Raw genomic sequence first — 10,970 nt, forward strand, 5'->3', positions numbered from 1 at the left:
GAAAGGTACAACGGCTGTTTCCCAAACGGCTCGTTATTGAGGTTGTAGTGCGCTATTTAAGGGCGTGAAGATTGTTACTCCTATACACTCTTCAAGTGTACTCGAAGAAAGAGTCAAGAACCAAATGGAGATTTGACCAATGTTACAAAGCGCCGTCTAGACTCTAGAGGAAGCTCATGGAATAAATTATTTTTGGTTAGTTTGCTTGAAATAGACTTATATATAAAGCGGATACTTTGTGTACCGTTATTAATTCGAAATAAAAAGATTTATTTTGTTTTTGTTAGTGAAACAATGACGTAGATGCGCGTGCGAGAGCGCGAGACAGAAAGAAAGAGAGAGAAAGAGAGAGAGAAGCAATGCGGATTGGCGCATGCGCGCTGTCCGAGCTAAAGGACAATGAAGTGTGATATTGTGTCAAGGTATCATGGAGTTTGGTATTTTATTTTTTGGCGAATTTCGATGAGTCTGAATGAGCTAGTTGTTACATGACTCTCTGCTATGTGACTTTAACCTCTGAACTTCTTTATGAAGAACATTTGGACCTCGCGCAGCTCACGTGCAGAGTTCCTGCTCGGACGCTATCCTCAGTGTTTGAGGCGGTTTGGTGTTTGCATTGGGCTGCTTTAATGTCTCTTTCCTCTAAACTGGATTTACGTACTGTAAGAAGAGAAGGATAACTGATTTCCAAGTCTAACTGGGATCTAAAACGTTGCTTTTTTGGTTCTTACTCGAGGAGCTGCCTGTCTTATAGGTAACAACCCCAAACCACACATTGCTGCTACTTTCTCATCATCATCATCATTAACATCTTCTCCTTATAATTAACCAGTAATCCATCTGTCATCTGCTACTTGAAGACATAATGAGAAGATGCATCATCATCTTGCTTCTCTTTATTCCTGGCAGAAACAAAACAGCAATCATGGTCAAACCTGTCGTGGGAACCTTTAATTATCAGACACTTGCTTTCTGCTTTGTCTTAATATATGTTTTATGTGATGGCAGTAGGGTTCAGGAGAGCACTTTCTCCTTCCCATGAGATATCATTACACAGTTACTTCACAGGATCTGAAGTCCCATCCCATGATGGATGGATGGGTGGATGGGAAGATGTTTTAGTTTCAGCCCTGACTTTTAGATGATCATCCACAGCTAGATGAACTCATTTCTGCCATCGCTTGTGCTTCCTTTTTGCAGGGATTTCTTGCACAATGTCTGAGGATATCAGCACAAAGAGAAAGGAGAAATGTGAAAATTGCACTAAACAGGTAATACAGCTTGCTTGAGAACATGCTTAAATTATGAGATCCATTTACACAGGCTTCAGTCTGGTACAGTGACATGCTTATTCTAACTTTCAGTTTTGTTTCATAGTGCAAGAAGAAACAGAGCGATGAAGCTGTAAGTTCACTGCAAGACGGAGATGTTGCCAATGGAGAGGTGACGCCTTTTTCTTAAATATCTTTCTAATCTGTAGGAATGTACTGCTTCCTGTTTTTCTGTTTTTGATGATAACAATCCCACAATCTCTGGAAACTTCTTTCTACAGATGTCTTTTGCAAAATAATGTGAATAATTAATACCTGGTGGTGGTAGCTTACTGATTAAAGTCCTAGTATCTAATATAGTTGGTCTACAACCCTCAGTAGTTTTGCTACATGCTTGCCAGATGACTATGGGTAAATATTTTGCATGGATTATTACCATTTTTGTGTCTAAGTAGGGATCAGATGTCTATAAAAATTCCTTTCTGTTTAGGGATGTCTGTCTAAAAGTACTGCTTTCTCTGTCTAACCTATTTGTTATGATGTACTTCCCAGGTGAGTGGTCAGCCTGCGCTGCTGAGCGCGTGTCTCTCCTGCGAAGGCTGTGTGTCTGAGGAAGAGACCCAGAAAATCTCCCAACAGAGCCTGCAGGAGATCAACCATGTTCTCGCACTCAATAAGGTAGCAAACATCTTGGACTGTTGCCATGATGTCTTTCCTTAAAACCGTCTCAGGAGGTTTATGACGTGATCGGATCTCATACTGGTGTGTGTGTGTGTGTGTGAGACAGAAATGTGATACCTCGAAGCACAAAGTCCTGGTGGTGTCTGTGTGTCCTCAATCATTGCCATTTTTTGCTGTGAAATTTCATCTGGACGTTGCGGTGGCTGCGCAAAAGCTGTGTGGCTTCCTAAAGAGTGTGGGTGAGTCTGCCTGCCATGTTGCACATTGTTGCTTCTCATTTCCTATTAGTTTTAAACCTTTATGCAACCCTTTGTTTTTAAATATAAGTGCATGTGGCAGTGTATGACAGGTACAGGATCAGTGGCTCAGTGGTGTGTTTTCATGTCCAGAAGGAAAGCTAGAGATGTTTTTTTTTTTTTTTTTTTTTCTTTGTCTTCAGGAGTGAAATATGTGTTTGACACAACACTGGCTGCTAGCTTCAGCATTCTGGAGAGTCAGAGGGAGTTTGTACAGCGCTATCGACGCAGACATAGTGATGTCTATGCTATGCCAATGTTCACCTCCTCATGTCCAGGTAAACTGATTCTCACGAGTGTGGTGATATTATGTTTATACGTGCGTCCATGTTCTACAAAGTGTAGCTAAGAATAATTCCAAGAGTACCACATTTGGATATAATCATTCTGTCTTTAAATAATTAGTCTTTCTTGGCTTTGGAACGTTTTGGTGTCATTTATAATGAAAAGTAAATAAGTGTTACAGTGTGATGCTTTTTTGTGTGTGTATGTGATGAACACTCTTCTTTTGTGTGTGTATGTGATGAACACGCTTCTTTTGGGGCGTGGCTGAGTTGAGATAGACAAGGCATCCTGCTGTTGTGAGATAAATAGCATTTCTAGTCTCACACCCTTCCATAGAGATAGTTAGAACCTTAATTCTGCCTCAGTGTAAACTCTTTCCCTTTGTGAATCTTCTAGTAGGGAACAACTCATAAATCCATTAGCTAGCTGACTAACTAGTGGTAATGTACTGCCCAGTCCTATCGTCTGTCTGCCCAGAAACCTAAAAGACTAGGCTAAAAAGTGGTACTTAAATATAGTGAGCTAGTTAGCTAGTTCAGCGCATTAATGCAGACACAAAGGAATATATAAATTCCTGCACAGGGTACGACTCGGTCATGGTCATTATCCTTTTGTAAGAAAGTGTCTGATGTAGCATATCATCTTTCTGCCCTCGACAAAAAGTCAGCAAGTTATTGGCTGATGTTTGGCTGTGAGCTGTGGTGGTTGTTCTTCACATTGCAGATAAAAGTTATGCGAGATTCCAAGTACTAGTTTTCTGGTGGTACGAGAGAATAAAAGATGCTGATGATTACTAAGCTACCAAGCCTGCTGAACTATGAATAAAAATCTTATAGCCCACATATTTAATCTTCTTTTTCCAGGTAGCCAGACATCTGATTTGTCCACCCCTGAGTACATAACGCACTGAGTATAGTGATGATAGTATAATGTGCTTTCCTGACAGAGCACACAATCACTCATTTGATATAACCGCTGCCCTGTTCTGGGTTAACTAACTGTTTGAGTGTGTGTGTTTGTGTTTTATTAGGATGGATCCGTTATGCAGAGCATGTGCTGGGAAGTCTGGTGACTCCGCACATCTGTACAGCGAGGTCACCTCAGCAGGTCATGGGCTCTCTGATCAAAGACTACTTCACCAGACAGCAGGTTAGCTTCCCGTAGATTCACAGTGATTTGTCTGAATCCCTTTCCTGATTTAAATATAATTGGCACAACTTCTTGGTTTATCTTTAACTTATAGTTATTATTAATGGTCATTATACAGATATCTGAGTCTTGAGCGCGCACAGGTTCACTGAAACTGGATAGCTGAAGATTGAAAAACATTGCCTGGCCTTTTTCCAATCCTTAACTGTCTAATTTTGGTTGTGTGTTCTGAGATGCGTTTCTGCTCACCACAGTTGTAAGGAGTGGTTATTTGAGTTACCGTAGCCTTCCTGTTAGCTCGAACCATTCCCTCTTGTCTCCTCTCATTAATAAGGCATTTCTGCCCACAGAACTGCCACTCACTGGATATTTTTTGTTTTTCGCGCCATTCTGTGTAAACTCTACAGAATGTTGTGTGTGAAAATCCCAGGAGATCAGCAGTTTCTGCAATACTCAAACCAGCCCATCTTGCACCAATAACCATGCCACAGTTAAAGTGACAGTTAATGTGAACATTCACTGAAGCTCTTGCATCTGCATCTGCACGATTTTATGCACTGCCCTGTTGCCACATGATGGGCTGACTGGATGTCTGTATGAATGTGCAGGTGTACAGGAGTTCCTAATAAAGTGGCCAGTGATTGTATGTATTTATGTATATGGGTGTATATAAGTGGTGTTTTTTCTTTATTTGACACGCACAGCAGTGAGTTGCTTACCATCACGCTGGTCTGTACTTTTCCTTACATGCCTGCATTAATTGTGGAGGAACATTACCGGTTGCTTGAATGAATCCTGTGTTGTGTCTTGGCAGAAGCTGAGCCCAGATCAGGTGTACCATGTGGTGGTGGCTCCCTGCTTCGATAAAAAGCTGGAAGCGGTGCGAGAAGAGTTTTACAACAGCTTGCTCCAGACAAGAGATGTGGACTGTGTGCTTACATCAGGTAAGAGATCCAGAAATCTGTGCTGTTCTTCCAAATATAAAAAGTGTAACGTTAGACATTCGTTGAATCCGCTGAGTCACTATGGATTTTTTTTTTGTGCCTCTGTCCTTCACCTGTGAAACTGCCTTATTAGGTATTATGTCTGGAGCACTGTAACCTTTGTAACACTTGTGAATATTTCAAGGATATTAAACTGGTAAACTACATCATTGCCACCTAGGAAATGTGATTATCAGTCCTACAGACTATGTTGTTAATCAGATATATATATAATATTTTCAGTGGAGACAAAGTATTATCTCAAAAAATTTGATTCATTGTAGTGAATCATATATCTGTCCAGGTTTGACAAACATACACACTTAAATACTTTTCTGCTAGAGCTGAATGAACAGGAAGACAGTCAGAGTTTATTCTGAGGCAAGCTTGACTCTTTTCCATCTTTTGCACTCTTTTGCTATTGCAGAACTCCAGACTGTGTTCACAGTAATCAGCTGACTGATTTTCTTTGTTAAAGAGTGACACAAGAGGTGTAATAATACTGTTTGTGTACTGTTTCCTGTTAAGTAAGTAATACAACACGACAGGGTGTGCTGTTACAGGAAAACAATCAGTGATGGGATTGTTTAGTGAAGCAGAGTTACTGTTACTACCCTTATGGTTATGGTAACCCTAGGTTAGGTAGAGAAGCATACCCAGTGCACTGAATTGAAAATACCGCAGTGTTAGGAAGGTGCTCTGTCAACCCTCACTAGCCGCTTTTAACCAAGCAATTTTTGAGTGTGTGCCAATGAGTGTGTGCATGGTGCCCAGTGATGGACTGGCATCCCAATTAGGGTGAATTCTCTTGCTTTTAAGCCCAGTGTTGAGGGGATGGACTCCAGATTCACCATGACCCGGTTCAGGATAAAGTGGTTACTAAAGATGGATGGATGAATGAATAGCTTTTTTCCAAGAATCATTGTCCAGCAGCTTTATTTGTTTTATTTCTTTAACAGCATACCCCAAAATATTTAATTCTTCTTATACCACAGCAATTTCCCAAAACTAACAGTTCTTTAAAAGACACATAATACTTTTTACCCGTTTAGTGACATTTAATGTTAAACTGTGTTATGTTATGGATCTGAGACAAAAAAGGCTGCCTTTCATGTAACCGAGAACTAAGAAGTACAAAATCCTCTGTTACAGAGAGTGCTACAAAGAGCTGAAACACAAGCCTCCAATTATAAATCTTAAAGAAAGCTTCTCCATCTCAATGATTATACATTTTTCTTTATTAAATATTAATGCTTATTAATTCATTTATTATTAGACTTATATTTTGTAGCGCACAAGTTCCTGTGAATGAAATGATAACATATTAGAACAAGCCCAAGTTTATTATAAACTTTTACATTTATGTTCTAGCTGACACTACTGTCGGAGCTGCTATTATAGATAATTAATCAACCTTCTGACCAATCAGATTCAGCACTGTGGTATAATCGCGCATGTGTCACTAGGTACCTCGTGTTCTCGTTTATAATTAAAGTTGTACTTGTGTTATTTCAGTGGAAATTCTGCACATGATGGAGCAGAGTAATGTCTCTGTGGAGGACGTTGAACCTGTTCCTCTGGACCATGTGTAAGTGTGTAAGATTACAGTAACGTTTACTGTGGTTAATGTTTGCTCTGAGGAAGTAACTTAATCTCAGGAACTGAAAGACAGAGCAAGGGGCATTTGTTGTTCAACACTTGTTTCTTAAGTGTTGTTCTTGCGTTATGGAGCTAATTGTTTTAATAAGTAATTTAAGTCGATGTCTTCCGAAGTTATGTGTCTTAGTTCTCCAGTGCAGCACTAAAGAAGCAATGTTCACACATTATGGATGACATTTGGGGTAGGAAAATAGTGTAAATTTCACATTTGGATAGAGTTTCTTTAAGACTGAAGGAATTTATATACTTCATAGTGGTTTTAGGTGCTGACTGATAAATGAAATTGCAGAAAGGAAAAGAGAAATTGATCATCGTCATACCAGCTTACTATGTTAACCCTACAGTCAAATGCTATTGATTCAGGTTTTGATGTTAGACAACACCATACATTATACAAGTCATAACTCGTTATCAATGGTGCTGTCTTAGTGTTGTTTTGATGGCATAAAATCTGCTTTGGTATTAAGTGATCTGGCATGTTATGGTTTACATTCACAATTTTGTGTGTGTGTGTGTGTGTGTGTCTGTGACAGGTTTGGTGAGATCAATGACACAAGCTTGATGAGGCATGAGGGTCGAGGCTCTGAAGGCTTTCTAGAACACATTTTAAAATATGCTGCCAAAGAGCTCTTTGGCCTGGATGTTAATGAGATTGTATACAAGACACTCAGGTGAGTCAAACAGTCATCTAGGAAACGTATATAAATGGGAAATGAGAATTCTTATAATCCTGTTATTTACATTTAGTTCAACTTGTGACATATTGTGAGTCTATCTGTCATCATTTCCTGCCATGTGCTATGTTTCTGCTAGGAACCGAGACTTCCAGGAGGTGGTGCTAGAGCGTGATGGAGAGACACTGCTTCAGTTTGCTGCAGTCTACGGTTTCCGGAACATTCAGACTCTCGTGCACCGCATGCGGAAAGGCAAAGTGCCCTACCAGCTAGTGGAGGTTCTGTCCTGTCCTGGAGGTATGAATGTATTTCAGTGAGGGTTTAAACTGAGATATCTGAGGAGCTTGTTTTATTTATTTATTTTGCATGTGAAGGATGTTCAATTATGAGCACATTATTATGTATAAATATTATTACAATATTCCACTTTTAAAAGGAATAATTTACATATTTAACAGCGAAATAAAATTGTCATTCCGAATAATGGTACACAATTTACAATTTTATTAAATGTTTTTTTAGAAATCTACCATAATAATAGTATAAACCAGTCTCTGTGGTATATTTTATAATATTTTTTTAATAATATTTCTTTTATTTGTCTTTGACCCATATACAGTGCCTTTTTTGTATTGTTACAACTTCGAACTGAAATTGCTGTAATTATATATCATAAATCTACACAAAATAACCCATAGTATTGAAGGGGTAATCAATATAATTTGCAAACTTATTTACAAATAAAATACATACTTATGTATAGCACTGTATGTGGTCTTATACAGGACGGGTCTCATGATCAGCATGTTATTTTTGCCTTCTAGTTAGGGTGTCAATATATATTTAAGCTTAATGTAAAGTCATGTTTATTATTATATATCTAAATTACAATTATTTTAGAAGTCAAAATAACTTGATACACAAGTTATTCATAGTTTATAGTGAAAATGCTGCATGCATTTAAAATGACCTCCTTGATGACAGGCAATACAGACCCCTTTTCAGTTCAGCCAGGACATTTTTTACGTTGCTCTACTTTCCATGCAAATTCTACAACTGAATCTGTATGAATAGGCATGAACAGCTCTTCATGACTGCTTTGTGTGTCAGGTTGTTTGAGTGGGCGCGGACAGGCAGAGGGAGAAGGAGGAAGGCCTGATCGAGCTCTGGTCCAGCAGATGGAGGAAGTGTACAGCTCTCTGTCCGTCCGGCTTCCTGAAGCCAACCCTGAAGTCCAACGTCTCTATGAGGACTGGCTGGAGGGAGAGGGCTCTCCACGTGTCCAGCAGACTCTCCACACTCATTACAACAACCACACACAGTCACCCTCAAACACCCCTGGTCCTGATATACAGTGGTGAAGGAGGCCAGAAAAGGGACCTGTTTTATTTCTGTATGTCAGAGCAGAGTTTCACAGCTGGCAAACAAAAGGATCCAAGTAAAGATCAGGATGTGGCTATGAAAGACTTCCTGTTATAGGAGACATGTGACCTAGGAGACTTAGCAGCCAATCACACATCTGCGTTTTTAAGTTATGTAACTTTCCTGATGATCAATGAATAAGGGATATCATGATGTCATATGTCTTTTAATCTTAGAGTAAGCGCAATAACATTAGACCATTATTTAATTAATCATAGCTTCGGGTTACATGGACTATTAGTGCCTGTCTGGGATTGTTCCTAAAATAACAAAGTGCAAAAAGTGCTAAAATGTTTACTGGTTATTGGTGCCAGAGCATAATAAAAATGTATACACTGAAATAATTACCCTCACAATTATTATTTTTATAAAACTGTATATGGTTTATAAACCATAAAAGTCAATTGCTTGTCCTGGAATATTATTCTAATTTCATCTACCAAGGATCTACAATACTTAGCAAGTATATTTGAATGAAAAAGTTTGCATACCCTCAGAACAAAATGAAGGAAAGACATTCATTTTATATGCAGAAGACATTTTGGTTTCATATATTATTTAATATTCTGTATGCCTTACTGCCTCCAAAGTTTTTTGTATCTACTTCCACTAAACAGCCTTTGGATCCTCAGCTGTAAAATTCTTCCCCATTCTTCTTGACCTCTGTTATAACTGGAAGCAGATAGAGTTATGATAAAACTTAATTTGTGAAACTTTTTTTTTTTCCTGTTTATTGTCTTGTTACATAAAGGGGTACACCCATAATTTAGTTGCAGATGAATTGTAAAATAGAAGTACATTTTTACATCCATAAACCATGGGGGATGTAAACTTTTGCACTTATCTGTTTACAGTCATTCTTTAAATTTGTTGGTAGAGAAATTGGTGGTTGAAAATGAATTCTGAATATCGCCACATGATGGCAATGTGTGTCCCTGTGATTAAAAACTCCTGGCCTAGCAGGCACCTGTGTTTGATCTGCTTTTGAAATAGACAGAAGGTTAGTATTAGTGAGCTGGACTTCATGATTTATCATGGATCATTTAACCTTATTTTTATTTGTCATGCTCTTTGATGAAGCTGATCTTTATCCTTTCACACACTGAAGCACTCGGCAGTACTCATCAGTATACCTAAAGTTAAACAGACTGTATGAGAAAGCGTAGAGTGTTCACTTAATTCATATTTGCACAAGCTTAGATTTCACATTGTTGCTACTAAGATGCCTATTATAAGTGCACTGAATAACAGATGGCGCAGTATGTCCCTGTGCTCAGAGTGATTCTGCTTGTATGACCACACACCATTTGTTAGACTGATGCAGGATTATAACTTGTGTTGGGTGTGTTGGCTGAACCCTGGTCGTATGATGAGAGTTAAGATAATGTGTAACCACTATCAGTGGGATTTATCTTTTTTTTCCTGCCCTGTTAACACTGAAAGGCTAAAGATCTATTTGGGTGGGGAGACTCAGTGTAAATGTGCATCATGATTCTCTTTAAGAGATCAATATCTCAAATCAGAGTAACTATTCTTATATGACTTTTATTGTTATGTTAAAAAGTACAGATATGGCTTGGTTACACATTAGTCAAATGACCCTTAAAAGTTTTCAGGATTCCTTCACCTCCATGAGACTGAGCTGTCAGAAAAAGTTGAAAGTTTGCATCCTTATTGGTTTCTGGGTGAAAAAAAAAAAAAAGAAAATTATACCTCTTATACCTCAGTTTATCCCCCATCCCCAGAAAATCCATGTTCATTTTATTGCAGTTTCCTATTGAAAACCCATTACAACATGTAAGCAATTAAGTAATCAGTAAGGTATAATAGTAAGGTTGAAAGTTTGCATCCCCATCACCATGCTCTAGTTAATTTATTTAAAGTGTACATCAAGGTGCTTTACAAAACAACAACAAAAAAAGTTAGGTCTTGAGACATTAAAAGTTCAAACAGGCTGAAGGATTTGCTGTGAGCAGTCAATCAGTAAAACAGCCCTCACAAGCCCCACAACAGCAAATACTCACCTTTTACAGATGTGGAGAAGGGTAAAAGAGATCCAGATGTTTACAGAACAGCATTCTGAGTGGAAATATAACTGAAAAAGTCTAAAATCCTGAACAAGCACTTAGGGGTAAGTGGGGAAACAAAAAAAATCCACATTTATATGACATGAATTTTGATTGTTTGACTATTAATATCTTAATGTATGCCATTTGACTGTTTTTTGTTACTTGTGATAAAGAGACGTTAATAAAATTCAAACGAAATGACGTAAGAGTGTGCAAATATTTGCACTCAACTGTAGGTAATATTTGAGTCTTTTAATAACTTTAATAACATTTTAAATAATAGACACTTTCCTTGTATGTTCACTTTCTTTCTTTCTTTCTTTCTTTCTTATACATACATACATACATACATAGGCACAAACAAACAAACAAATAAAAATCAGGCCACATCATAAGTGATACGTCAGTAGAGACATGGCATACCTCAAATACCATACTATTTTGGAGAGAGTAGTTAGTAGAGTAGTATGCGAGCTTTGAT

The 10,970-nt window shown here is 38.2% G+C and overlaps 1 protein-coding gene and 1 long non-coding RNA gene across 4 annotated transcripts; one reads left to right on the top strand and one right to left on the bottom strand.

Annotated features, from left to right (window-relative positions):
• The first annotated feature begins 67 nt into the window (after window positions 1-67).
• narf (nuclear prelamin A recognition factor) lies at window positions 68-8,824 on the top strand. 3 transcript variants are annotated; one of them, XM_034309425.2, is made up of 13 exons: window positions 85-422; window positions 535-754; window positions 1,201-1,271; window positions 1,378-1,443; window positions 1,824-1,949; window positions 2,059-2,191; window positions 2,392-2,526; window positions 3,564-3,682; window positions 4,497-4,626; window positions 6,181-6,253; window positions 6,858-6,995; window positions 7,138-7,295; window positions 8,109-8,824. In XM_034309425.2, the coding sequence occupies exons 3-13, from the start codon at window positions 1,215-1,217 to the stop codon at window positions 8,357-8,359; spliced, it is 1,386 nt and encodes a 461-aa protein (XP_034165316.1). In that variant the 5' UTR covers window positions 85-422; window positions 535-754; window positions 1,201-1,214; the 3' UTR covers window positions 8,360-8,824. The 3 variants fall into 3 exon arrangements, with proteins under 3 accessions (XP_034165318.1, XP_034165316.1, XP_026770590.1); XM_034309427.2 differs by lacking the exon at window positions 535-754 and having other exon boundaries at window positions 68-195; XM_026914789.3 differs by having other exon boundaries at window positions 85-754.
• Window positions 8,825-9,949: 1,125 nt separating this feature from the next.
• On the bottom strand, window positions 9,950-10,878 carry LOC113527212 (uncharacterized). Its single transcript, XR_003402852.3, has 2 exons — window positions 10,445-10,878; window positions 9,950-10,101 (listed from the first exon to the last, which is right to left on the bottom strand). It is a non-coding gene; the product is annotated as an uncharacterized LOC113527212 (long non-coding RNA).
• Between the last annotated feature and the right edge of the window lie 92 nt (window positions 10,879-10,970).

Source organism: Pangasianodon hypophthalmus, chromosome 12 (assembly GCF_027358585.1).
Source record: "Pangasianodon hypophthalmus isolate fPanHyp1 chromosome 12, fPanHyp1.pri, whole genome shotgun sequence".
NCBI classification, from domain to species: domain Eukaryota; kingdom Metazoa; phylum Chordata; class Actinopteri; order Siluriformes; family Pangasiidae; genus Pangasianodon; species Pangasianodon hypophthalmus.

What these genes read in the sequence shown, in the direction of transcription:
- narf (XM_034309427.2), top strand. Translation starts at nt 1,215, where the DNA reads ATGTCTGAGGATATCAGCACAAAGAGAAAGGAGAAATGTGAAAATTGC. An exon ending in GTTCACCTCCTCATGTCCAG is followed by an intron (nt 2,527 to 3,563) that starts GTAAACTGATTC and finishes GTGTTTTATTAG; the next exon opens with GATGGATCCGTTATGCAGAG. An exon ending in CCTGTTCCTCTGGACCATGT is followed by an intron (nt 6,254 to 6,857) that starts GTAAGTGTGTAA and finishes TGTCTGTGACAG; the next exon opens with GTTTGGTGAGATCAATGACA.